This window comes from Crotalus tigris, unplaced genomic scaffold, assembly GCF_016545835.1.
Source record: "Crotalus tigris isolate CLP2741 ecotype Arizona unplaced genomic scaffold, ASM1654583v1 scf7180000024350.909852, whole genome shotgun sequence".
NCBI classification, from domain to species: Eukaryota; Metazoa; Chordata; class Lepidosauria; order Squamata; family Viperidae; genus Crotalus; species Crotalus tigris.
Genome location: NW_024100519.1, coordinates 1 through 27485, shown reverse-complemented (window position 1 = coordinate 27485; position 27485 = coordinate 1). Strand labels below are relative to the sequence as shown.

General features: G+C 39.7%; 1 protein-coding gene and 1 long non-coding RNA gene across 6 annotated transcripts in view; both read left to right on the top strand.

Annotated features, from left to right (window-relative positions):
• Positions 1-8249, top strand: part of STXBP1 (syntaxin binding protein 1) — a 31251-nt gene extending 23002 nt beyond the window's left edge. For 2 of the 5 annotated variants that reach the window (XM_039327136.1, XM_039327135.1), the window contains 7 exons: positions 211-291; positions 739-877; positions 1466-1575; positions 2895-2996; positions 3237-3322; positions 3876-4030; positions 6315-6424. In XM_039327136.1, the coding sequence (XP_039183070.1) occupies positions 211-291; positions 739-877; positions 1466-1575; positions 2895-2996; positions 3237-3322; positions 3876-4030; positions 6315-6424 (783 nt within the window). Of the gene's footprint in view, positions 1-210; positions 292-738; positions 878-1465; positions 1576-2894; positions 2997-3236; positions 3323-3875; positions 4031-6314; positions 6446-7950 lie in introns of those variants that run through there. The other 3 variants (XM_039327133.1, XM_039327134.1, XM_039327137.1) reach the window with 3 other exon arrangements.
• Positions 8250-12308: 4059 nt separating this feature from the next.
• LOC120300721 lies at positions 12309-16104 on the top strand. Its single transcript, XR_005554719.1, has 3 exons — positions 12309-12949; positions 13831-13879; positions 15854-16104. It is a non-coding gene; the product is annotated as an uncharacterized LOC120300721 (long non-coding RNA).
• Positions 16105-27485: the final 11381 nt, after the last annotated feature.

The window sequence follows — 27485 nt, the reverse complement described above, 5'->3', positions numbered from 1 at the left end:
CTCTGAGCTTGGTAGTTTTCTTGCAGATATTTCATTACCCAAACTAGTGCTAGCCCTAGCACTGGTGATGTTACATAGTTGGGTAATGAAACGTCTGCAGGAAAGCAACTTAGGACCCCCTCATTTCAAGCCCCAGCTACAAATATTCTCCTTTATTGGTAGACAACATCTGGACTGCTGAACTCTTTTTTTCTTCTTGTGTTTGGCTAGTATTCCACTCATCTCCACCTGGCTGAAGACTGCATGAAGCACTACCAAGGCACCGTGGACAAACTCTGCAGAGTTGAACAGGTAAGTCTGCTCGGTTGCGTGTTTGTGTGTTTGCCTGAAAAGGGACAGCATTCAAGTTGTGCTGATCCTTTGGCCCTTTCTCAACTTGTCTAGTTTTTTTCCCCCTCCCCTTCCCCTGCGTGGTAAATCTTCCCAGAGTTTGGCAGACTTTTCAAGAAGCCAGAGAAACAGCTGGCTGTCTTGCTGATCCCAGCTGTTTCTCTACTTTAACAAAGACGTGGATTCTTGCAGGCTTACCTTGAATGGGTGGCTGGTTTGTAATGGCCCATTTTACATTCCTCTACTGGTTTCCAAAAATAAAAATTTAAAAATTTAAAAAAGTAAGAAGAAGCTCTCCTGGAGGCCGAATCCTTTAGTTCCCAGTTCATCCCAAACTCAACTGGGCAGAAAAGAAGTTTCCAGTGGACATGACCTAGTTAAGTCCCGGGAGATGTTCTGTCTTACCAGGATCTGGCCATGGGCACCGATGCAGAAGGGGAGAAGATCAAGGATCCCATGCGTGCGATTGTCCCAATCCTGCTGGACGCCAACGTCAGCACCTATGACAAGATCCGGATCATTTTACTCTACATCTTTCTCAAGAACGGTACAGAGAGACTTTTATTGAGGCTCAAAGCCATTGGGGAGATGTGAGGATATGTGGTGTGCCTTAGGGGAAATGATGCATTTTCCCAATCCTTGTGTCAACGCTGCAAATATTGTATATTCTTGCTTTTGACAATATGCAGAATTGTCTGGTAATTATGGGGTTAATACAGAGCAGAAGGGGGGTGGGGGTAAAGCCTGGGAAAGAAAGAGGAAGAAAACCTTTGACCTTCACACTAATTGGATAATGTGATATATGACAGAGGGAACATGCTGATAATTTAACTGCTCAGAGGAAGAGAACTTGACATTTTGTAACAATCACAGGCTTTTAGGAAAATAAATGCCTGGAAGTTCTTTGAAGTGTTTCATTAGCCGGAACCATAACACCTTGCTTCCATGGGTCCCTGGGAGGGAAATTGGAGATGATTCTAAAAATATTAGTATAATATTAGGATAAAAATATTAGGATAATATTAATGTTAGGTAATATTAATTGTTATCGATCAAAACAACTGTTGTTTGTTGGCATGCTTGTGTGCCGACTCCTTCTCCTAGAACATGCATGTTTGGTCTCCCCCTCCCCCAGGGATCACCGAGGAGAACCTCAACAAGCTGATCCAGCATGCTCAGATCCCTCCTGAGGACAGTGAGATCATCACGAATATGGCACACCTTGGGGTGCCCATCATAACAGACGTAAGTCGTGCTAGGTTCTTTCAAAAGCTCTGGAGAAGTGACCAGGTCAATCCACGCTCTGCTTGGACAGCTTGGTCCCAGCTGTGGAAGTAAGAAGGAGAAGCAGAACATGTGGTAGAACAAAGTCCACCAGCAGGTTCCATTTTATTGCTTGGCACTTTCTTCTAAGGTCCCCAAGGCTTTCTCTTGTGTTTGACCATAGCTTCAGGTATCTGTTGCTAGGACTCTTATTCCAGACTTGGGAATAGTTGAAGGAGAACTCAACTGTCAAGGTTTTTTTTTGATCTATGGAACCAAGAAAGTTTCCACCTATTCCTTGGGAAACAACATATCTCTTAATATCTATGGAGATTCTCCGTCTTCCAGGTCATAGTTATCCCAAAGATGCTTTTTCAGGAGGCAACTGGACTTTCCTGTTTTTCTTTGAAGACGTTTCGCTTCTCATCCAAGAAGCTTCTTCAGCTCTGATTCTTCAGCTCTTCCATTCCCCACCATTCAGTCAGAGCTTGAAGGAGCTTGTTGGATGAGAAGCGAAACGACTTCAAAGAAAAACAAGAATGTCCAGTTGGGAACATTCTTGTGAAAAAGGATCTTTGGGGTAAGTATCTCTCAAGCTTGTAATTAAACAATATTTTTTTGCAATGCTAGTAGTTAAACAAGGTGATATCTTGAGAGCCTGGTATGTATATATGGCAGTTACCTTTGTAACTTACACTTCCATTAAAAAAAAAAATAACTACCCTGTCACAGAATTATCTGTTTAGCAAATGGCTAAGTCCTTGGTGCTCTCCGAGCCTGGTTGTTTTCCTGCAGACATTTCATGACCCAACTAGGGAACATCATCAATGCTAGAAGAGAGTGGAGTTTGCTTTCTTTCCCTTCTGACACTGATGATGTTACCTAATTGGGTCATGAAATGTCTGCCAGCTAAGAGATCACCAAGGACCCCACAGTCCTCCTCCTCGTCCCCACCTTCCTTCTGCACCTCCACTCCTCGTGCCCCACTGCCTTCTAGCCCAGATGATGTTCCCTAGTTGGGTCATGAAATGTCTGCAAGAAAACCACCAAGCTTGGGGAGCACCAGGGATCCCACAGTTCAGCCCTACTCTCTTCTAAAAGGCTAAGTGTTGCAGATGAGAGAGAGGATCACAGGGTAGATGGAGAGAGGTTCTTGTAAAGAATAGTAACTAGAAGTTGGTATCTTCTAGTTATCTCCAATCTTCCACAGGTCCCCAAAGCTAGAAGGCTCCAGTTTACTCTTCCATGTGTATAAGCCTGGTTAACATCCTCTGAGTCCATTTTCTCTCTCTTGTGTCCAGTCGACCTTACGTCGTAGAAGCAAGCCAGAACGGAAGGAACGTATCAGTGAACAGACCTACCAGCTCTCCCGATGGACTCCGGTGGTCAAAGATATCATGGAGGTTCGTAATGAAGGATAGCTCTTGAATGCATGGACCTCTTTGCTTTGTGTCTAATACACACTTGCAGGAGCTCCAGATGTGCTCTTTCTTTCTTTCTTTCTTTCTTTCTTTCTTTCTTTCTTTCTTTCTTTCTTCCTTCCTTCCTTCCTTCCTTCCTTCCTTCCTTCCTTCCTTCCTTCCTTCTTTTCTTTCCTTCCTTCCTTCCTTCCTTCCTTCATTTATTTATTTATTTATTTATAGGATGCTGTGGAGGACAAACTGGATACCAAACATTACCCATGCATCTCCACCCGGTCAGCTGCTTCCTTCAGCACTACAGCAGTCAGGTAAGAAGGGAGTGCCCTGTCCGGTATTGGGTCTAGGGAAGCATAATTAGGTTTAAATGAAGCCTAGATTAAACTTAATTAGGTCTAAGTTAAACTAAGTCTGAATTGGAGGCCTGCAAGCACAGAATGTTTGTGGACATTTTTGTTTATTTGTTTGTTTGTTTGTAAGATAGATAGATAGATAGATAGATAGATAGATAGATAGATAGATAGATAGATAGATAGATAGATAGATAGACATAGAGATTAGATAGAGATGCAGACAGACAGCAGTAGCAGTAGCAGTAGCAATAGCCCTTAGACTTATATACCGCTTCACAGTGGTTTACAGTCCTCTCTTAAGCGGTTTACAGAGTCAGCATCTTGCCCCTTAACAACCTGGGTTCTCATTTTACTGACCTTGGAAGGCTGAGTCAACTTTGAGCCGGTCAGGATCGAACTCCTGGCGGTGGGCAGAGTTTGCCTGCAATGCTGCATTCTAACTACTGCGCCACCACGGCTCTTCCAAATCGTGATCTAATTTTTTTCTTTTCCTTTTCATCCTGGTCTTCAGTGCCCGCTACGGACACTGGCACAAGAACAAGGCTCCTGGGGAATACCGAAGCGGTCCTCGCCTCATCGTTTTCATCCTGGGCGGGGTTGCTCTGAGCGAGATGCGCTGCGCCTACGAAGTGACGCAAGCCAGCGGGAAGTGGGAGGTGTTGATAGGTAAGTCCTTGTCTTGCTTGGAGCCTTCAACTCATGCTTGCTTGCTCCGCTCTGCTCTGTCTTCCATCATCTCCATCTGTCTCCTCACTTCCTCCTCAACTTTGAGGCCCCCCGCCCCCAAACCCGGTGCTCCCTGAAGCTCCCCATAGGGAATACGCTTGCATCCACTGCCCTGTCCTATTCTCCCCTCCTACAACTCTTGAGGATATTTGAGGGGCTGCCACAAAGATGAGGGGGACAAAGCACCAGAAGTCAAGACAAGAACCAGTGCCATCAAACTAACCCAGTAGAGAAGCAATCTAGAACCAAGGAGAAATGTCCTAATGGCGAGAACAATCAAGCTGTGGAACGGCTTGTGGTGCCCCATCACTGGAGGCTTTCAAGAAGAGACTGGACAGATCACTTGTCTGAAATGGTGTAGGGTCTCCTGCTTGAGCAGGGGGTTGGACTATAGGGCCTCCAAAGTCCCAGCTCTGTTTTTCTGGGTTAATGCAGCTCTCTAATGCTCACGAGTCAGCAGGAAAACTCACGTTGGGTTGGGTTGACATCCCAACGATTATATTTACAAAGCTGGCTGAGGAATTCTGGGAGTTGAAGTCCACAAGTCTTAAAGGGGCCAAGGTTGAGGATCCCTGACATAGGGGACATGAAGAACAAGCAATCATATCCAAACTACACCTCGCTTCTTTGAAGTGCTATCTTCCCGTTCCACCATTTTTTACCCCCTTCTTGAATTTTTTTTCCCCCTCTTGGGACCTTGGCTTTCCCGAAACTCACTTTCTTGACTTCCTTCTCCACGCGGTCTCCTTCCTTGTGTCATCTCACCTCTGTGTGTGTTCAAAAGTGTGCATGGTGTGTGTTTTCCTGCTTTGTTTACTGTTGCTTCTAACGTTGGACGTTGTTCTTTCTGCGGTGGGTTTATTTCAGCGGTGGGATTCAAATCTGCGAACAACTGGTTCTCTGCGTGGATGCCGCTTCCGGAAGTCCATTCTGGGCCTGGGCCAACAAAAAATTAGCTACCGGTTCTGCCGAACTGGTGCGAACTGGCTGAATCCCACCACTGGTTTATTGGGTGTTTATTCTTTCTGCCGTGCATTTATATGGCGGGGGTTGGGGTGTCTTACCCTGTTTATAAAGAACTTTTGACTTCTTTTCCAGTTGCAAAAATTGCCCGAGTAACTGCCTTTATTTAGCATGTCCTAGTTTTGAGTTATACCTTTTTTTTTTAGTTTCAAATTTAAAGTGAAAGGTTCATACAGTTGTGCCACTTGAATAGCCCAATCTGTATTTTTAATAATAATAATAATAGTAATAGGCGCCTTGCGTGCAATCCCAAAACAACTGGAGCACCACTTGAACACCATTGGCATTGACAAATTTGCTATTAGTCAATTGCAAAAGGCGGCCTTACTAGGAACTGCTTCCATCCTTCAACGAGATCTGTAATACCATCAAACATCCACATCTGCCTATCCCAGGTCCTTGAGAAGGATTCGAGAGATAGACAAAAATGCCAAATCCAGTCTGAACATCTGGCTGACTGTGCGATGATTGATTAATAATAATAATAATAATTGGAGTGGGAGATTAAGCAATTCAGCAACTTAAGCATTCTATCTTGTATATATCACTACTATTATTGATTGATATATGTATGTATGTATGTATGTATGTATCTACACCGAAGTGGTGAACGTATTGCTATTTCAATGTTTCCTCTAGAATTAATTCTGGCAGATGCAGTTATGGGGTGCTCTATTGCGGCACCCCGAAGAGATTTTCTTCTCTCTCTCACAACTGCCTTCTTTGCCCCCCCTCCTCTCTCTCTCGGTGTGATTGTATGATTGTCTCTCTCTTGCCATTTCTGCTTCACTTACCATCACTGGCTTCCATCACAGTGATTTTTGGTGATATGAACTATATTGTAAGGGTTTTTTTTTTTAAAAAAAGGCATAAACAAAATTTCTTGGCATGTTGCTTTTCTCTTTCTTTCTTTCTTTCTTTCTCCCTTCCTTCCTTCCTTCCTTCCTTCCTTCCTTGCAATTCTTTTCCTTCCTTCCTTTCTTTTTTCATCTTTCTTGCATTTCCTTCCTTCTCTTTCTCTCTCTTTCTTTTATCCTTCCTTCCTTCCCCCTCTCTCTTTTCTTTTTTCCTTGCTTTTTCTTTCTTTCTTTCTTTTCTTCCTTCCTCCCTCCCCGTCCTTCCTCCCTCCCTCCCTCCCTCCCTCCCTCCCCCTCCCCCCTCTCTCTCACAAAGAGTCAGCCCACGCTCTATTTTCTCGCAGGTTCTACTCACATTCTTACTCCCACCAAATTTCTTATGGATCTGAGACACCCCGACTTCCGAGATTCCACTAGGGTCTCTTTTGAGGAACAGGCTCCAACTATGGAATGAGAGCCAAAGAGAACTAAAAAAGTAAAAGCAATTTATCTTGAGAAGAAACTCTTTCTTGTTTTGGAAGGGCTTCTTTTGATCATCCTATCATCCCTTTCTCTCTTTCTTGCTTTTCTATGATTTCTCCCCCCTCCCTTTTTATTATTATTATTATTTTTTTTTCTTGGTATGAGAAAATGTTTGCTTCAAAATGATAATTTTGATAAAAAATATATTTGCTTCCATGACAAATCTGGACCATGAGTTTCTGGTAGCCAGAACTTGCCAACTTGACTAGAAAGCCAAGTTTCCAAGCATCACTCTGGGTGCTTATCTATTCTTTCACACCTTCCTTTTCTCTCTGCTATAATTCAAACAGAACTGGGTATTAAAGAGAAGTGGATGGCTCCAGTCTCTAGGTGGGGGTAAAGCTCCCTTTTTGATTGCCCCCTCCTGTTTATAACCACCACCACCCCTCTGCAAAGGCCTCTTGGCCATTGCAGGCCCAGAGGATCCCACGGGGTTGCATCTGCTGCCTCTCTTGATAGAGGATGCTTCAGCTCTTGAACTTCATGACAAAGTCTGCATGTCCTACTTCATGTCTCCACTACATTTCGAACACTGTGTGATTGGGTTTTTTGTGTTTTGTTTTGTTTTTAACAAAAATATATATTGATTTCCGTTGATGACGGGTGGTTTTCATTTCAGTTCCTTTCCAGCTATTTTTTTCCTCCCGCACTTAGATGTAGTTCCTTAGGCTTACATTTTGCAAACATTTCTCTTAATATATATGAGCGTATATATCGACACGGGCACGTGATAGGGAAGGGGTCAAGGGTGAGGGGAGCTTCGTCCCTTCCTCCTTGAAAACCCAGCAAAGCTGATATGCTGACGGGGGTGGCAGAGGGGGGCACCCCAAAACTGCTTTTTCGAAAGGCAACTGGACTTTCTTTTTTTTTTTTCTTTGACGGCATTTCGCCTCTCCTCCAAGAAGCTTCTTCCGTTCTGATCGGACTGTCTGAAGACTCAGCTCTCTTCAGTCAGAATGGAAGAAGCTTCTTAGATGAGAAGTAAAATATCTTAAAAAACAACAACAATGAAATCCAGTTGTCTTTTAAAAAAAGCACCATGACCTGATGACTGAGACCCTCCCTAGAGAATGAAGGGTGGGCAATTTTGAGATTTCTCTCCCCACCTCTATAAAATCTTTCTTTACCCTCCTCCTTCCTTATCGGCCTTCGGAGGTGACATTTTGTGGGGTGGGTCACCCTTTTAAGCTTTTCAGCCTTTGGGAGGGGTGGGGGGAGTGGGGGGGCTGGTGGGGGGGGCAATCACAAAATGACTGCCACAGTCACTGTGCAGTCAGTCATGAGGCTGATGAGCTGCTAGTCCCCACAATGCAGCTAGCCGGGAATGCTGGGAGAGGTAGTCCAGGGAGATTGGCAAAACCCCAGATAGGCCATCCCTGATTTAGATGTTGCCTGCTGTTTCTGGTTTTTCCTTTTGGAAATCTAATTGTCTTCTTTTTTTTTTCCCTCTTCCTCTAGGTTCCACACATGTCCTGACCCCACAGAAATTGCTGGACACGTTGAAGAAACTGACCAAAACGGACGAAGAAGTCAGCAGTTAAACACGCATCATCCTCGTTCTTTCCTCCACTTTCTCGTTGATCTGCTCCCCAAACAGTAACATCCACCAAATCGTTGCAGAATCTGGCGTCACGGATGACTTCCTTTTTTTCCCACCCTGCCTCATCTTGAGTTTTAACGCAAGGCCTTCTTGACATTTCCCGTTATTCCCTCCTCATACGAAGCCAAGCTAAATAGGAAACAATATATATATATATATATATATATATATATATATATATATATATATATATATATATGCATATATATATGCATCGTGTTTAAAGGACGGGTGGGGAAAGAAAAGAGTAATATATTCTATAATATAGATATTACCTCTGTATGTATCCCAGAGAATAAAATGTCAGATTCAAATGCCCATATTGGAAGATCCCATCGCATCATCATTGCAGATACACAATAGTGATTATATTTTCAATACTGTGTTGTTGTTTCCCCACCCCTTATTTCCTTTTCCCCCTGCTAGGATGGGTGAATGCTTGTGGCTTGTTGATGGCTCTGTGATCCTGTACTTAACCCCAATGCAAACTGTGAATATTGTCTCCTAGCCATCGCAATTTGCTTGCAATTTTGGAAATCCTGTAATAACTTCTTCCCTCCTTCCCCCTCGCCCCCCCCCCACCTTCCCACTTTGCTGTTGTTGGGATTGTTGTCTTGATTATGTATTTCTTCTCCTTCGTTTTCTATCTATATATTTTCTGGATGTTAACTCGTTTGTTTCTCTTTCCTCCTCTTCTCTTTTGGGAGGGTTTCATATTGACTCATGTTTTTCCATAGCTTAACTTGCTTTCCCAAAGCCTGACCAGCAAACAGAGAGTGTTTGCCCCTCATCTCAGCACTCTGAGGTCTCCTGATGGCTTTAAATTTTGCTGAGGCATGCTAGCATGAAAATATCCTTGGAACCTCGTGGTAGTATTTTGATGCAAAGAATTTTTTTTTTAAAAAAATAGAGGGATATAATTTGCTTCTGGAAACCCCTTGTCCTTGATCTGTGAGATCTGTAGCCCATTTAGGAGAGAATGACCAAGGATATTTTCATCCTCTTTGCCTTTTAGTTCATCCTACCAATTCCTGCAAGGAGAGACAGTGAGAAAGAGAGAATCTATGCCCTAAATTGTGCAATTAACCCACTTAGTTTTAAGAAGAGGACATTGTAAGTCCCCAATATGGCTCAAATCTTTTTGTATGTCTTTTTGGGGGGCTGTTGCGAAGATGCTTTTTCAAAAAGCAACTTTGTCTGGACTTTGTTTTTTCCTTGAAGATGTTTCATTTCTCATCCAAGAAGCTTCTTCGGTTCTGACTGGCTTTTGGGGTTTTGGCCTGGATGAGAAGCGACACATCTTCAAGGCAAACCCAAAGTCCGCTTGACTTTTGAAGAAAAAAAAAAACCCTTTGGAACAAACCACATCCTGGATGACTGAGACTCTCCATAGTTGTCTTTGGGGCTTCCCAAAACTTGGTTCCTTCCAGCTTTTTTTGTTCTCCATCTTCCTTGTGTGTGACTTTAAAGAAGGACCCTCCCTCCAGCCACCAAGCTTTTAACTAGGTTTTGGTTTTGTGGTAGGTGGATTGACCCAAGAAAAGGTTTGAGTCATCAGCCTGGATCTTGTCCTGCTTTTTAGAAGGTATGGGTGGGCTCAGCTGTAATGGAGCCCAGATTTGGGCAAAGCTGGCGTGATGTCCTGTTTCCTGAAGTCTTAATGCAGTTTTTGGAGAAAATGAAGAGAGATTTTGTTTTCTCTGTTGAGGAAACTGAACTGCAGCTTGAAAGGCAAAGTTATTGCTCCTGCCATGTTCACCTCTGCTCAACAGTTTGGGTAGGTTTTGTTTTTTTTAAATCTAATGGGTTTTGCCTACTTATTGTAGCTATCTCTATTATCTGTCTCTATCTATCCATCTCTATATCCATTTTTACAATTCTATAATCCCTTTTCAAGGTAGAGTTGGGGTGACTGGATGCATCTGAGTATTTACTGGAGATCTATCTATCTCTATCTATCTATCTATCTATCTATCTATCTATCTATCTATCTATCTATCTATCTATCTAACTATCTCTATATCTGTCAATCTACCTAGCTATCTTCCATCAACTTTTTCTCCATTTTATCCTATATCATCTATCAACTATCCATCTTTCTCCATCTATTCTATCCTTTCTTTTCTATCTGCTCTATCAGCCTCTCTCTCTCTCTCCCTCTCTCTCTCCCTCTCTCTCATCTAGCTATTTATCTTATCCCTTGTCTCTTGTTTATGTTATCTCTTGTCTATATGTATTTATTTATTTATTTATTTCTATTTCTCACTATTTGTATCTATTTTATTTATCTTTGTTTATCTATCTATCTATCTATCTATCTATCTTGCTAGCTAGCTAGCTAGCTAGCTAGCTATCTTATCCTTTGTCTCTTGTTTATCTTATCTCTTGTCTATATGTATCTATATTTATTTATTTCTATTTCTCTCTATTTGTATCTATTTTATTTATCTTTATGTTTATCTCTCTTTATATCTATCTAATCTATATCTATCTATCTATCTATCTACTATCATTTCTCCTTCTCTTGTTATAGGCCATGTGTGCGTATGAATTAAATGTGTCTTGTGTTATTAGTGTGAACTTGGGATAAAGTAGTTTGCAGGGTTTCTTTTTTGTGTCTCCATTGACTTTCTGTTTATTGGCTTACTCTGACTTTGACAACAGGGGGTTAAGATTAAATATATTCCTCCCCTTTTGTCCTTTCGACTTGCCCCCTCCCTCTCAACCCCCCCCCCCATCTTTTCCTAGAAAATACCAGCAGAGGGAAGAAGGGGAAAAATATCCCTCCTATTATTCGTCGCTTGGTGTCTAAAACGTCACTGGGCTTAATATTCCAACTTCTTAGGGCAAACATCAACTTTATGAAATCTCCATTTGCCCCCCCCCCCAGCATCTCCTTTCTCAATCTCTCCTTGCATAAATTCCTTTTCCTTTAGCATTGTACCTCTTGGGGATCACTTTCATGTGGTTTGTTTCTTTTAGTGATATTTTTAATGGTTATTTAAATACCAATGCTTTTATGATTGAAAGGGATGGGAAGGGGGGGGGAGTGGGGAAAATGCAAAAGGCTAATGGGAGGCTATCTTAAGAGGCTGTTTGATTTCTTGAAATGTCAATGTTGAAGCACAAAATGTGTTATTTCTGTATTGCTGTTCTGTATTTTAAAAGCACTTGAGAGTTAATAAAATTTGCTGTCCTGCCCAATGACGTCTGAGTGTTTTATTGTAAGGATGGGAATTTGTACATTCTAATGATATCGACCCCCAAATGGTGGATTGGTTTTTGCTTTTGTTTTTTTTCCAGGTAGCACTCGATGGAAGCAGAAACAATAGTATCTGGATCTTCAGCTGTTTTTGCCTTTGTGGTTTAAACCCATTTCTAGACTTTGCTTTTGTTTAGTTTTCCCTTTGGTGAGACCCGTTGCACAATTTTAATTTTTTTATCTCCCTTTTTAGCCATATTTCCAGTGGTCCACTGCAGGGCGTTTTATTGTACAGGCCTCTCATCTCTCACTCCTTGTGAATTGTCCCCCTTCCAGTTCTGTTTACTTTTTTTTTCTTATTTGGTGAAGTATTTTGTTACCTCAGTCTTCTATCAGATTGCTGTATTTTTCAGCTTGTTACATTGATGACGATAACTGTTTCACTAATTAAGACAAAATCTTTAATGTACAAAATTCTTTGTTGTGATCCTGGAAGATGAATACACTTGATGCGCAATCGTAAAGCTATACACTATAGGTAAACCTCACTTTACGACCGTTAATGCTGGTTCCCAGGCTCCCAGGGCTGGTTATGTTGGCCTCTGACTGATTCTTCAATCAAAGTTCTGATTTCAACACTCAGCCTGGAACGGTGCAGGGACCAGGGCATCCGGTCCCTACATAAAGCCTATTACAAAGCCTGTGTCCCAAGCTGGTTCTGGCTACAGCATTACGTTGCCCTGGCACGCTGCCAGGGGAAAAGGCTCTTTGCAAATTTTCTAGTTAGAAAAGAGTAAGGTCGACGTAAGGCTGCATTCTGATGACTTGCCCCCAAACTGACCAACCTAGCCTGTCCTATCTTGGGAAAGCCTGACTTTTTTGCCCTCTTTGGGCTAAGGAAATATTAGGGCCAGACTTTTGGCCCACTTTGGGGGTTAGAAAAGAGTAAGGCTAACGTAAGGCTGCATTCAATGGGATTTTAAGGTTATTATTCTGCATCTTTATTATGAGAAGCCCCGTTATTTGTATTAATAGAATAACGGGAGGCCCAGGGACTGCAAAACGGGCACAGGTGTAGGCAGAAAGGCTCCTTGCAATTGTTCTAGTTAAGAAAATTTGCATTCCGATGACTTTGATCCACACAGCCTGTCCTATCTTGGGAAACCCTGGCTTTTTCGCAAACCTCTTTGGGGTAACGTTTATTTCCTCGTGGGGCTGCTATTCCTGCCTTGACCACAGGAGGGCAATATCTTCTGTCCCGTACCATTAGCACCGAGGCCATCATCGGCCTTTTTTAACTCGGTTTAAGGCTTTGGGAAACGGGTTTCCTGCTTCCGTGCCTGTTCTGCAGCCCCGTCGCTCTATTATGATTAACCGGTGGCATGCATTAGCCCGTGGCAGGTAGTCCTGCAGCCCTGCTCAGCCAAGCATAGCGGCGGAGGGAACGAGCCAGCACAGGCAAGAACTTGTTGGTAAGAGAGTCGCCCAGAGTGGCAGAGGGAGGCAAAGACGCCAGGCTCACTTCCGGTTGACCCGGAAGAGAAACGAGGAGGAGGCGATGCGGAGACAGCAGCGTTCGGGAGATGGCCGGTTAAGCAAGCGAGCAAGGAAGCAAGCAAGCAAGCAAGGATGCATGCCGGCAGCATCAACTGGAGGTAAGGCCCTGGGGAGGGAGGGAGATGGAGAGTGGAAGGATTCTTACGTGCTTTTGTAACTCGGAAGTTCTGGGCTTTGTGCAAGGTGGGCTTTGCGTGCTTAAGGAGTGTTTGGCAGTTTCTGTTGGGCTGGTGGTGTTAGCTTCTGTCGCTCTGCTATTGTGAGCTGTTAGTTTTGCTGCAAGGGGTTTTGCAGTATTTTTCTCCCGAATGGCTTTTGCCTGGAGCATTCCTTTCCTTATGAATGGAGCCATTTGGGGAGGCTGCCTTAGCGGGCAGCAAGTACTTGTTTACGGGTTTTTTTTTCTTCCTTAAGTGCCAGCTGCTAGCCAGTCGGCCAATTCTTAAAGGGGAATGTGCCTTTTTAAGCTAGTTCCCTCAATGGCTTCTCTTTTCTGTCTCTGGAGGCTTTTCCTTGTTTGATGAATATATGGAAGAGGGAAAATATTGGGGGGGGGGGGTATTATTCTGCATCTTTATCAGCCTGTAGGTGGCTATGTGATTTTTTTCCCCCAAAATAAAATAAAAAAATTGTGACTGTTTTCAGCCCGGCTTCCCACCAGCACAGTTCAGTGGGAGAAGCCGGGTTGGCTTAAGGATGACATGAGTCATTCACAACTGCAGTGATTCGCTTAACAATTCTGGCAAAAAAGAGGTCATAAAATGGGGCACCTTGCTTAACAGTGGGAATTGTTTAATTTGTGATCGTAACTCCAGGACTATTGGTAGAAGTTGAAGCTTATTGAGTGCCTGTTGGAAGAAATCTAAGCCTGTTTCCTTTCTTCTGGCTAAGATCACTTCTGAACAGATACTTGCTTAGGCTGGGTTGTTGTCCTTGTGTGTTTTTTGAGAATTGTGACTTTTCTTCTCTTCCCTTGCAGACCAAGAAATATGCAGATGTCATTATCCCTCAAGGCGTGGATAATACGGGTAAGAATTTTAAAATTTATAGAGAGAGGGGAGGGGGATTATCCAATCCAGGGGTCTTCAAACTTGCCCTTTTATGACTTGTGGACTTCAACACCCAGAATTCTTCAGCCAGGCATGCTGGCTGAGGAATTCTTGGAGTTGAAGTCCACAAGTCATAAAATGGCCAAGTTTGAAGACCCCTGCTATAGACTTTAAGAGGAGTGGACTTCAACTCCCAGAATTCCTCAGCCAGGCACAAGTCCACAAGTTATCAAAGGGCCAAGTTTGAAGACCCCTGGTCTTTAACTCCCACAATTCCTCAGCCAAGGAATTCTGGGAGTTGAAGTCCACAAGTCATAAAAGGGCCAGGTTTGAAGACCCCTGCCATAGATAATGAAGCAAAGAGTATTCTTAACTTTTTTTAATTGTACGTTTTCTTTCACCAGTAATCAGTAAATTCCTGGATAGGCTTTGCCCTCTGGAACTGCTTTTTTTTTTTTTTTTACAAATTATCTTTGAGACATTTTCCAGAGTCTCAACAAAATCCAAATCCTGCAGGTACTTTTAAACGCTGGGCAAAAATTGCTGGGCCACACATCCTTTTTTAAAATGTTGCATGTGGCTTTAAAATGTTACAGCAGCTGAATTCTTAAGAGTGAGCTCAGTAGCCAAAGGTGGGGCAGGCTTCTCTTTGAAATGCAAAAAGTTTGGGGCGGTTTTTTTAATATAGATTACTTTTTTTATAGTTTCTCTCTCTCTCCAAATGTATTCATCGGCTGTGCTGGCCAAGTGGGTTTTTGTTAATTTATTTCACAGTTGGCCCTTCATAAACCTCAGCTAGGCTTTTAAATTCCAAAGGCGGTGGGGAAACTAGCATTTAGTAAGATAAGTGCAGAAATGGAGTTCAAAGGAGGCAGGTGGTGGGCCTCATTGCACGAGGAGGTTGAAATACAAGTGTGTGGGGGGGGGGGAAATCCTGTGCTCCTTTTTCCCTTCTGCTAGTGAGTCACTGATAGATAGATAGATCCATTATACTTTCAATGGAGCCACGGACTTTAATTTGGTGGGTTAGAAACAGAATCTAACAGAACAAGAGATTCAGGCTAGAAATGAGGTGAGAACAGTCAACCCGTGGAACAGAAGTTGCCCTCAGAGGTTGTGGGAGCTTCATCACTGGAATCTTTCAAGAAGAGACTGGACTGCCATCTGTCAGTAATGGGGTAGGGTCTCCTGCTTGGGTGGGTGGGGGTTGGACTAGATGACCTACAAGGTCCCTTCCAACTCTGTTATTCTGTGCTTATCTGGGGGCCAGATAAGTGTTAACAGAATCAGAGAGTTGGAAGGGACCTTGGAGGTCTTCAAGCTGGTCCCCTCTGATGACTTATAGACTTCAACTCCCAGAATTCCTCAGCTAGGCATGCTGGCTGAGGAATTCTGGGAGTTGAAGTTCACAAGTCATCAAAGGACCAAGATTGAAGACCCCTGGTCTAAACCTTTTTTTTTTAAATAGCTGGCAACTTTAAGATGGGTGGACTTCAACTCCCAGAATTCTTCAGCCAGGCACACGGGCTGAGGAATTCTGGGAGTTGAAGTCCACAAGTCATCAAAGGGCCAAGTTGGAAGACCCCCGTCCTATAACATGTCAGATAAATGGTTATCCATGTCTCCTTAAAAACTTCTGGAAGCAGGTTGTTTCATTGATTAATTGTTCTCACTGTCAGAAAAATTCTCCTTAGTTCTAGTTTGCTTCTCTCCTTGGTGAGTTTCCATCCGTTGCTTCTTGTCCTGCCTTCTTGTTCTGCTTTGGAGAACAGCTTGACTCCCTCTTCTTTGGGGCAGCCCCTGAGATATTGGAAGACTGCTATTTGGTCACCCCTAGTCCTTATCTTTATTGGACTAGACATACTGGAACAAATCTAGTGTGTTTCAGGTAAAAATTAAAGCTGGCTTGCCTGCCTTTTCAAATCTCTAATTTGTCTCTTCTCTTTATTACAGGAGAATCTACACAAAGGCTATACGACGATGAGGGGAAGGCTTCCTGTTAACAGTTTCCTGGGTTTGAATTGTAAATGGGAAAACAGCGATCGCGACTGAAAGATTACACCACTTGGACTGATGCCAGGATGACAAGAAGGCCATCTTACCTTCCTGGTCTTCACCGTTGACACGCAACAATCTCCATCGTCATAGTTGCAAAAGGCTCGGTTGTTGACCGGATCACAATAATTGTCTCCCCCAAAAGGCTGGAAAAGAAAAGAAAAAAACAAAAAGATGAGGACAATGTCTACTTGCTTGTTAAGTGAACATTGGGAATCGGCTACAATTGCCGGCCGTGAAGACTCTGGAGAATGAGAAGGAAGAGAAACGAATCTTATTAGTGGACAATCCAGAACTGTTCCAGTTAAGCTGCCTAGAGCAGGGGTCTTCAAACTCGGCTCTTGCATGACTTGTGTACTTGTACGTGAGCTTGGCTGAGGAATTCTGGGAGTTAAAGTCCACAGTCATAAAAGGGACAAGTTTGAAGACCCCTGGTATAGTTTCCTGCCTAGAACAGGGGTCTTCAAACTTGGCCCTTTCATAATTGTGGATTTCAACTCCCAGAATTCCTCCCTCCTTTAATTCATTCCTTTCTTCCCTCCCTTCCTCTTTTTTCTTCTTTTCTTTCCTCCCTTATCCTTTTTTGTTTTTTCCTCCCTCAGTCTCTTTCCTTCCTTCCTTCTCTCTCATTCTATCTATCTTTCTTTTCCTTCCTTCCTTCCATCTCTTTTTTCTTCCTTTCTTTCTTTTCCTTTCTCTTTTTCTTTCTTTCTTCCTTCCTTCCTTCCTTTTTTCTTTTCCTTTCTGTCTTTTCGTTCCTTCCTTTCATCTATCTATTTCTTTTTCTGATTTCTTTTTTCTTTCTTTTTCCTTCTTTCCTTCATTCACTTTTTTCTTTCTTTCCTTTCTTTTTCTTCCTTCCATTTCTATCTATCTATCTATCTATCTATCTGTCTGTCTGTCTTTTTATCTCTTTTCCTTCCTTCCCTTTCTTTTTTCTTCCTTTCTTTTCCTTTCTTTCCTTCTCTTTCTTCCTTTTTTCCTTCCTTCCATCTATGTTTTTCTTTTTCTTTCTTCGTTCACTTTCTTTTTTCATTCCTTTCTTTTTCTTTTCCTTCCTTCCATTTCTATCTATCTATCTCTGTCTTTTTATCTCTTTTCCTTCCTTCCTTTCTTTTTCTTTCCTTCCTTTTCTTTTTTCATTCCTTCCTTCCATCTGTTTTTCTTTCTTCCTTCACTTTCTTTTTTCTTTCCTTTTTCTTTCTTTTCCTTCCTTCCATTTCTTTCTATCTTTCTATCTGTCTTTTTATCTTTCTTTTCCTTCTTCTCTTACTTTTTTCTTCCTTTTTCCCTTTTCCTTTCTTTCCTTCTTTCTTCTTCCTTTCTTTTTTTCGTTCCTTCCTTCCTTCCATCTATCTTTTTCTTTTTCTTTCTTCCTTCTTTTTCCTTTTTCTTTCTTTCCTTTCTTCCTTCCCTCCTTCCCTTCCCCTGGCTGTCGTGAACATATCTTTGGAAAACTTGTAAATGTGTTTAATGCCATTTCCTTGATTTATTGTTTGACTTAAAAATTGTTTGTTTGACTTTGTTGACTTCCATCTTTCATTTTTCTTTCCTTCCTGTCTTCTCTTTCTCCTTTCTTTCTTTTCTTCCTTTTATCCTTCCTTCCTTATGTCTTTTCTTTTTCTTTCTTTCCTTCCTTCCATCTCTTTCATTTTTCTTTCTTTCCTGCTTTTTTCTCTGCTTTCTTTCTTTCTTTCTTTCTTCCTTTCTTTCTTTCTTTCTTTCTTTCTTTCTTTCTTTCTTTCTTTCTCTTTCCTTCTTCTCTTTCTTCTTTCTCTTTTTCTTTCTTTCTTTCTGTCCTTTCTTCCTTCCATCTCTTTCATTTTTCTTTTTCTTTCCTTCTTTCTTTTCTTTCCTTCTTCCTTTCTTTTTTCATTCCTTCCATCTATTTTTCTTTTTCTTTCTTCCTTCACTTTCTTTTTTCTTTCCTTTTTCTTTCTTTTCCTTCCTTCCATTTCTTTCTATCTGTCTTTTTATCTTTCTTTTCCTTCCTTCCTTCCATCTCTTTTTTCTTCCTTCCTTTCTTTTTCCCTTTCTTTTCCTTTCTTCTTTTTTTTCTTTCTTTTTTCCTTTCTTTTCCTTTTTCTTTCTTCCATTTCTATCTATCTATCTGTCTGTCTTTTTATCTCTTTTCCTTCCTTCTTTTTCCTTTTTTCTATTTCTTTCTTTCCTTTCTTCCTTCCCTCCCCCTGGCTGTCGTGAACATATCTTTGGAAAACTTGTAAATGTGTTTAATGCCATTTCCTTGATTTATTGTTTGACTTAAAAATTGTTTGTTTGACTTTGTTGACTTCCATCTTTCATTTTTCTTTGCTTCCTTTCTTCTCTTTCTCCTTTCTTTCTTTTCTTCCTTTTATCCTTCCTTCCTTATCTCTTTTTCTTTATTTCCTTCTTTCCATCTCTTTCATTTTTCTTTCTTTCCTGCTTTTTTCTCTGCTTTCTTTCTTTCCTTCTTCTCTTTCTTCTTTCTCTTTTTCTTTCTTTCTTTCTGTCCTTTCTTCCTTCCATCTCTTTCGTTTTTCTTTTTCTTTCCTTCTTTCTTTTCTTTCCTTCTTTCTTTTCTTTCCTTCTTTCTTTTTCTTTCATTCTTTCCTTTTAGCCATCCTTCCTTCTCTCTTTCTTTTCTTTTTCCTTTTTCTTTCCTTCCTTCCATCTTTTTTCTTTATTTTCTTCCTCTTCCTTTTATTGCTGTTTTCGCTGCTTGCTTCCTTTCTTCTTCCTTTCTTTTTCCTTTTTTCTTTCTTTCCTTCTTTCCTTCCTTTTATCCATCCTTCCTACTCTCATTCTTTTCTTTTTCTTTCCTTCCTTCCTTTCTTCTCTCTTTTTCTTTTTCTTTCCTTCCTTCCATCTCTTTCATTTTTCTTTCTTTCCTTCCTTTCTTCTTTGCTTTCTTCATCTTTCTTTTTTCCTTCCTTCCTCCCTTTCTTCTTTCTCTTTCTTTCCTTCTTCCCTTTCTTCTTTCTTTTTCTTTCTTTCTGTCCTTTCTTACTTCCATCTCTCTCATTTTTATTTTTCTTTCCTTCTTTCCTTCTTTCTTTTCTTTCCTTCTTGCTTTTTTCCTCTGGTTCATTCTTCCCTTTCTTCTTTCTTTCTTTCCTTTGTTCCTTACATCCTTCCTTCTCTTTTCTTTTTCTTTCCTTCCTTCTTTTTCCTTTTTTCTTTTTCTTTCTTTCCTTTCTTCCTTCCCTCCTTCCCTTCCCCTGGCTGTCGTGAACATATCTTTGGAAAACTTGTAAATGTGTTTAATGCCATTTCCTTGATTTATTGTTTGACTTAAAAATTGTTTGTTTGACTTTGTTGACTTCCATCTTTCATTTTTCTTTCCTTCCTGTCTTCTCTTTCTCCTTTCTTTCTTTTCTTCCTTTTATCCTTCCTTCCTTATATCTTTTCTTTTTCTTTCTTTCCTTCCTTCCATCTCTTTCATTTTTCTTTCTTTCCTGCTTTTTTCTCTGCTTTCTTTCTTTCTTTCTTTCTTTCTTTCCTCTTTCTTTTTTCTTTTTCTTTCTTTCTTTCTGTCCTTTCTTCCTTCCATCTCTTTCATTTTTCTTTTTCTTTCCTTCTTTCTTTTCTTTCCTTCTTTTCTTTTTTCATTCCTTCCATCTGTTTTTCTTTTTCTTTCTTCCTTCACTTTCTTTTTTCTTTCCTTTTTCTTTTTCTTTCTTTTCCTTCCTTCCATTTCTATCTATCTATCTGTCTATCTTGCTTTTCCTTCCTTCCATCTCTTTCATTTTTCTTTCTTTCCTACTTCCCTTTCTTCTTTTTCTTGATTTTGTTCCTTTTAGTCTTCCTTCCTTCCTTCCTTCCTTTCTTTCTTTCTTTCTCTTTCTTTTTTTCCTACCTTCCTTCCTTCAGTCTTTCATTTTTCTTTCCTTCCTTTTCTTCCCTTCTTGCTTTTTTTCTCTGGTTCCTTCCTTTCTTTTTCCTTTTTCCTTTGCTTCCTTCTTCCCTTTCTTCTTTCTTTCTTTCCTTCGTTCCTTACATCCTTCCTTTTCTTTTTCTTCCTTTCTTTCTTTCCTTCCTTCTTTTTCCTTTTTTCTTTTTCTTTCTTTCCTTTCTTCCTTCCCTCCTTCCCTTCCCCGGGCTGTCGTGAACATATCTTTGGAAAACTTGTAAATGTGTTTAATGCCATTTCCTTGATTTATTGTTTGACTTAAAAATTGTTTGTTTGACTTTGTTGACTTCCATCTTTCATTTTTCTTTGCTTCCTTTCTTCTCTTTCTCCTTTCTTTCTTTTCTTCCTTTTATCCTTCCTTCCTTATCTCTTTTTCTTTATTTCCTTCTTTCCATCTCTTTCATTTTTCTTTCTTTCCTGCTTTTTTCTCTGCTTTCTTTCTTTCCTTCTTCTCTTTCTTCTTTCTCTTTTTCTTTCTTTTTTTCTGTCCTTTCTTCCTTCCATCTCTTTCGTTTTTCTTTTTCTTTCCTTCTTTCTTTTCTTTCCTTCTTTCTTTTCTTTCCTTCTTTCTTTTTCTTTCATTCTTTCCTTTTAGCCATCCTTCCTTCTCTCTTTCTTTTCTTTTTCCTTTTTCTTTCCTTCCTTCCATCTTTTTTCTTTATTTTCTTCCTCTTCCTTTTATTGCTGTTTTCGCTGCTTGCTTCCTTTCTTCTTCCTTTCTTTTTCCTTTTTTCTTTCTTTCCTTCTTTCCTTCCTTTTATCCATCCTTCCTTCCTACTCTCATTCTTTTCTTTTTCTTTCCTTCCTTCCTTTCTTCCCTTCTCTCTTTTTCTTTTTCTTTCCTTCCTTCCATCTTTCATTTTTCTTTCTTTCCTTCCTTTCTTCTTTGCTTTCTTCATCTTTCTTTCTTTTTTCCTTCCTTCCTCCCTTTCTTCTTTCTCTTTCTTTCCTTCTTCCCTTTCTTCTTTCTTTTTCTTTCTTTCTGTCCTTTCTTACTTCCATCTCTCTCATTTTTATTTTTCTTTCCTTCTTTCCTTCTTTCTTTTCTTTCCTTCTTGCTTTTTTCCTCTGGTTCATTCTTCCCTTTCTTCTTTCTTTCTTTCCTTTGTTCCTTACATCCTTCCTTCTCTTTTCTTTTTCTTTCCTTCCTTCCATCTCTTTCATTTTTCTTTCTTTCCTTCCTTTCTTCTTTGCTTTCTTCATCTTTCTTTTTTCCTTCCTTCCTCCCTTTCTTCTTTCTCTTTCTTTCCTTCTTCCCTTTCTTCTTTTTCTTTCTTTCTGTCCTTTCTTACTTCCATCTCTCTCATTTTTCTTTTTCTTTCCTTCTTTCCTTCTTTCTTTTTCTTTCCTTCTTGCTTTTTTTCTCTGGTTCCTTCTTCCCTTTCTTCTTTCTTTCTTTCCTTTGTTCCTTACATCCTTCCTTCTCTTTTCTTTTTCTTTCCTTCCTTCTTTTTCCTTTTTTCTATTTCTTTCTTTCCTTTCTTCCTTCCCTCCTTCCCTTCCCCTGGCTGTCGTGAACATATCTTTGGAAAACTTGTAAATGTGTTTAATGCCATTTCCTTGATTTATTGTTTGACTTAAAAATTGTTTGTTTGACTTTGTTGACTTCCATCTTTCATTTTTCTTTCCTTCCTGTCTTCTCTTTCTCCTTTCTTTTCTTCCTTTTATCCTTCCTTCCTTATCTCTTTTCTTTTTCTTTCTTTTCTTCCTTCCATCTCTTTCATTTTTCTTTCTTTCCTGCTTTTTTCTCTGCTTTCTTGTAACTTTGTAACTTTGTAACTTTGAAGTTGTGGGATCTGAAAATGCAGAGGTCTTTTTTTAATGGTGGAATATTTAAGGGAAGGTAATTTGTATAGTTTGTAGTTCTTTTTTTGCACCGCACAGCACGAAGGCAAGGCAACCAACAGGTAAGTTCTTTCCTTCCTTCCTACCTTCCTTTCATCTTTTTTCTTTATTTCCTTCCTTTCTTCCTTGTCTTGCTGTTTTCTCTGCTTGCTTCCTTCCTTTTTTCCTTTCTTCTTCCTTTTTTCCTTCTCTCATTCTTTTTTTTCTTTCTTTCTTTCTTTCTTTCTTTCCATCTCTTTCATTTTTCTCTCTTCCTTTCCTTCTTTTTTCTTTGCTTTCTTCCTCTTTCTTTCCTTCTTCTCTTTTTTCTTTTTCTTTCTTTCTGTCCTTTCTTCCTTCCATCTCTCGTTTGTTTTTCTTTCCTTCTTTTCTTCCCTTTCTTTTCTTTTTTCTTTCTTTCCATCTCTTTCACTTTTCTTTCCTTTCTTTCCTTCCTTTCTTCCTTTCCTGCTTTTTTCTTTGCTTTCTTCCTCTTTCTTTCTTTTTTCCTTCATTCCTCCCTTTCTTTTCTCTTTCTTTCCTTTTTCCCTTCCTTTTCTCTTCATTCTTTCCTTCCTACCATCCTTCCATCTTTTTTCTTTATTTCCTTCCTTTCTTCCTTTTCTTGCTGTTTTGTCTACTTGCTTCCTTTTTTCCTTTCTTTTTCCTTTTTTCCTTCCTTTTATCCATCCTTTCCTCATTCTTTTTTTCTTTCCTTCTTTCTTCTCTTTCTTCTCTTTTCTTTTTCTTTCTTTCTTTCCATCTCTTTCATTTTTCTCTCTTTCCTTTCCTGCTTTTTTCTTTGCTTTCTTTTTCTTTCTTTCTTTCTTTCTTTCTTTCCTTCTTCTCTTTCTTCTTTCTCTTTTTCTTTCTTTCTGTCCTTTCTTCCTTCCATCTCTTTCATTTTTCCTTTTCTTTCCTTTCTTTTCTTTCCTTGTTTCTTTTTCTTTCATTCTTTCCTTGTTCTTTCCTTCCTTTCTCTTTCTTTTCTTCCTTTTATCCTTACTTCCTTATCTCTTTTCTTTTTCTTTATTTCCTTCCTTCCATCTCTTTCATTTTTCTTTCTTTCCTACCTCCCTTCTTTTTCTTGCTTTTGTTCCTTTTATCCTTTCTTTCTTTCCTTCCTTCTTTCTTTCTTTTTCTTTCTTTTTATTTCTCCTTCATCTCCCCTTCCTCTCTCTTTCACTCTTTCCTCTCTCTCTTTCTCTCTTTCTATTTTTCTTCTCTCTCTTTCTGTTTCTCACTTCTCTTTCCTCTCCCTTTCTCTTCTCTCTTTCCTCTCCATCTCTTCCCTCTCTTTCTCTCTTTCCTCTCTTTCTCTTTCCTCTCTTTCTCTTTCTTTCCTCTGCCTCTTTCTTTTTCTCTTTCTCTTTTTCTTTCTTTATCTGTATATCTCTATCTTTATCTTTCTCTTTTTCTTTCTCTATTTCTTTCTTTCTATCTCCCTTTATCATTCTCTTTCTCTCCCTCCCTTTTTCTTTCTCTATTTTTCTCTTTCTCTTTCTCACTCTGTTTCTCAATGTCTCTTTTTCTATCTTTCTATCTCTCTCCTTCTATCTTTCTTTCTCTCTTTTCTTCCTCTCTTTTCCCTCTTTCTGTTTCTTCTCTTTCCTCTCCCTTTCTTTTCTCTCTCTTTCCTCTCCATCTCTTCCCTCTTTCTCTCTTTCCTCTCTTTCTCTTTCTATCTTTCCTCTCCCTTTCTCTCTTTCCTCTTTTTCTTTCTTTCTTTCTCTATCTGTATTTCTCTATCTCTCTTTCTCTTTCTTCTCTTTCTATTTCTCTCCTTTCTTTCTTTCTCTCCTTTCTTTCTTTCTATCTCCCTTTATCATTCTCTCTCTTTCTCTCTCTCCCTTTTTCTTTCCCTCTTTATTTCTTTTTCTCTCTTTCTCACTCTCTATTTCTCAATGTCTCTCTTTTTCTATCTCTTTTTCTTTCTTTATTTCCTTCCATCTCTTTTCTTTTTCTTTCTTTATTTCCTTCCATCTCTTTCATTTTTCTTTCTTTCCTACTTCCCTTCTTTCTTTTTCTTGCTTTTGTTCCTATTATCCTTTCTTTCTTTCATTCCTTCCTTCTTTCTTTCTTTTTATTTCTCCTTCATCTCCCCTTCCTCTCTCTTTCACTCTTTCCTCTCTCTCTTTCTCTCTATTTTTCTTCTCTCTCTTTCTGTTTCTCACTTCTCTTTCCTCTCCCTTTCTCTTCTCTCTTTCCTCTCCATCTCTTTCTCTCTTTCCTTTCTTTCCTCTCTTTCTCTTTCCTCTGCCTCTTTCTTTTTCTCTTTCTTTCTCTTTTTCTTTCTTTATCTGTATTTCTCTATCTTTATCTTTCTCTCTTTCTCTATTTGTCTCTTTCTTTCTATCTCCCTTTATCATTCTCTTTCTCTCCCTTTTTCTTTCTCTATTTTTCTCTTTCTCTTTCTCACTCTGTTTCTCAATGTCTCTTTTTCTATCTCTCTCCTTCTATCTTTCTTTTTCTTCCTCTCTTTTCCCTCTTTCTGTTTCTCTCTTCTCTTTCCTCTCCCTTTCTTTTCTCTCTCTTTCCTCTCCATCTCTTCCCTCTTTCTCTCTTTCCTCTCTTTCTCTTTCTATCTTTCCTCTCTCTCTTTCCTCTTTCTCTTTCTTTATCTGTATTTCTCTATCTCTCTTTCTCTTTTTCTTTCTTCTCTTTCTATTTCTCTCCTTTCTTTCTCTCTCCTTTCTTTCTATCTCCCTTTATCATTCTCTCTCTTTCTCTCTCCCTTTTTCTTTCCCTCTCTATTTCTTTCTTTCTCTCTCTCTTTCTCACTCTCTATTTCTCAATGTCTCTCTTTTTCTATCTCTTTTTCTTTATTTCCTTCCATCTCTTTTCTTTTTCTTTCTTTATTTCCTTCCATCTCTTTCATTTTTCTTTCTTTCCTACTTCCCTTCTTTCTTTTTCTTGCTTTTGTTCCTTTTATCCTTTCTTTCTTTCCTTCCTTCTTTCTTTTTCTTTCTTTTTATTTCTCCTTCATCTCCCCTTCCTCTCTCTTTCACTCTTTCCTCTCTCTCTTTCTCTTTCTATTTTTCTTCTCTGTTTCTCACTTCTCTTTCCTCTCTCTTTCTCTTCTCTCTTTCCTCTCCATCTCTTCCCTCTCTTTCTCTCTTTCCTCTCTTTCTCTTTCTATCTTTCCTCTTTCTCTTTCTTTCCTCTGCCTCTCTTTTTCTCTTTCTCTTTCTTTCTTTCTTTATCTGTATTTCTCTATCTTTATCTTTCTCTCTTTTTCTTTCTCTATTTGTCTTTCTTTCTTTCTTTCTATATCCCTTTATCATTCTCTTTCTCTCCCTCCCTTTTTCTTTCTCTATTTTTCTCTTTCTCTTTCTCACTCTGTTTCTCAATGTCTCTTTTTCTATCTCTTTCTATCTCTCTCCTTCTATCTTTCTTTCTCTTTTCTTCCTCTCTTTTCTCTTTCTGTTTCTCTCTTCTTTCCTCTCCCTTTCTTTTCTCTCTTTCCTCTCCATCTCTTCCCTCTTTCTCTCTTTCCTCTCTTTCTCTGTCTATCTTTCCTCTCTCTTTCTCTCTTTCCTCTTTCTCTCTCTTTCTTTCTCTATCTGTATTTCTCTATCTCTCTTTCTCTTTTTCTTTCTTTTTCTATTTCTCTCTTTTCTTTCTCCTTTCTCTCTTTCTTTCTATCTCCCTTTATCATTCTATCTCTTTCTCTCCCTTTTTCTTTCCCTCTCTATTTCTTTCTTTCTCTCTCTCTTTCTCACTCTCTATTTCTCATGTCTCTCTTTTTCTATCTCTTTTTCTTTATTTCCTTCCATCTCTTTTCTTTTTCTTTCTTTATTTCCTTCCATCTCTTTCATTTTTCTTTCTTTCCTACTTCCCTTCTTTCTTTTTCTTGCTTTTGTTCCTTTTATCCTTTCTTTCTTTCCTTCCTTCTTTCTTTTTCTTTCTTTTTATTTCTCCTTCATCTCCCCTTCCTCTCTCTTTCACTCTTTCCTCTCTCTCTTTCTCTTTTTATTTTTCTTCTCTGTTTCTCACTTCTCTTTCCTCTCCCTTTCTCTTCTCTCTTTCCTCTCCATCTCTTCCCTCTCTTTCTCTCTTTCCTCTCTTTCTCTTTCTATCTTTCCTCTTTCTCTTTCTTTCCTCTGCCTCTCTTTCTCTCTTTTTCTCTTTCTCTTTCTTTCTTTCTTTATCTGTATTTCTCTATCTTTATCTTTCTCTCTTTTTCTTTCTCTATTTGTCTTTCTTTCTTTCTTTCTTTCTATCTCCCTTTATCATTCTCTTTCTCTCCCTCCCTTTTTCTTTCTCTATTTTTCTCTTTCTCTTTCTCACTCTGTTTCTCAATGTCTCTTTTTCTATCTCTTTCTATCTCTCTCCTTCTATCTTTCTTTCTCTTTTCTTCCTCTCTTTTCTCTCTTTCTGTTTCTCTCTTCTTTCCTCTCCCTTTCTTTTCTCTCTTTCCTCTCCATCTCTTCCCTCTTTCTCTCTTTCCTCTCTTTCTCTGTCTATCTTTCCTCTCTCTTTCTCTCTTTCCTCTTTCTCTCTCTTTCTTTCTCTATCTGTATTTCTCTATCTCTCTTTCTCTTTTTCTTTCTTTTTCTATTTCTCTCTTTTCTTTCTCCTTTCTCTCTTTCTTTCTATCTCCCTTTATCATTCTATCTCTTTCTCTCCCTTTTTCTTTCCCTCTCTATTTCTTTCTTTCTCTCTCTCTTTCTCACTCTCTATTTCTCATGTCTCTCTTTTTCTATCTCTTTTTCTTTATTTCCTTCCATCTCTTTTCTTTTTCTTTCTTTATTTCCTTCCATCTCTTTCATTTTTCTTTCTTTCCTACTTCCCTTCTTTCTTTTTCTTGCTTTTGTTCCTTTTATCCTTTCTTTCTTTCCTTTCTACCTTCCTTCCTTCCTTCCATTTTTCACTTTTCTTTCCTTCCTTCCTTTTCTTCCCTTCTTGCTTTTTTTCTCTGGTTTCTTCCTTTCTTTTTCCTTTTTCCTTTGTTTCCTTTTTCCCTTCTTTCTTTCTTTCCTTTCTTCCTTCCCTCCTTCCCTTTCCCTGGCTGTCATGAACATATCTTTGGAAAACTTGTAAATGTGTTTAATGCCATTTCCTTTATTTATTGTTTGACTTAAAAATTGTTTGTTTGACTTTGTTGAATAAAAGAGATTAAAAATTGTATCTCTCGTGTGTTTCATATTATTTGTAAGACCTTTCTTGGCACTGTGCCAAGGCTTGCCCCAGAAATAAAAAGATGATGTCATACTTGGCACTGTGCCAAAGGGACGACATCATTTTGGCACTGTGCCAAGGCTTGCCCCAAAAATAAAAATTGATGTCATATATCATAAACACACACACACACACACACACACACATCCATCCATCAATCATAAAAACACACACACATCCATCCATCAATCATAAAAACACACACACATCCATCCATCAATCATAAAAACACACACACATCCATCCATCAATCATAAAAACACACACACATCCATCCATCAATCATAAAAACACACACACATATAAAAACACACACACATCAATCATAAAAACACACATCATAGACACATGTCTGAAAGAGACATCAGTGTGACATCATGACATCAGTGAGTTGGGCTTGGGCTTGGGCTTGGGCTTGGGCTTGGGCTTGGGCTTGGGCTTGGGCTTGGGCTTGGGCTTGGGCTTGGGCTTGGGCTTGGGCTTGTGCTTGGGCTTGGGCTTGGGCTTGGGCTTGGGCTTGGGCTTGGGCTTGGGCTTGGGCTTGGGCTTGGGCTTGGGCTTGGGCTTGGGCTTGGGCTTGGGCTTGGGCTTGGGCTTGGGCTTGGGCTTGGGCTTGGGCTTGGGCTTGGGCTT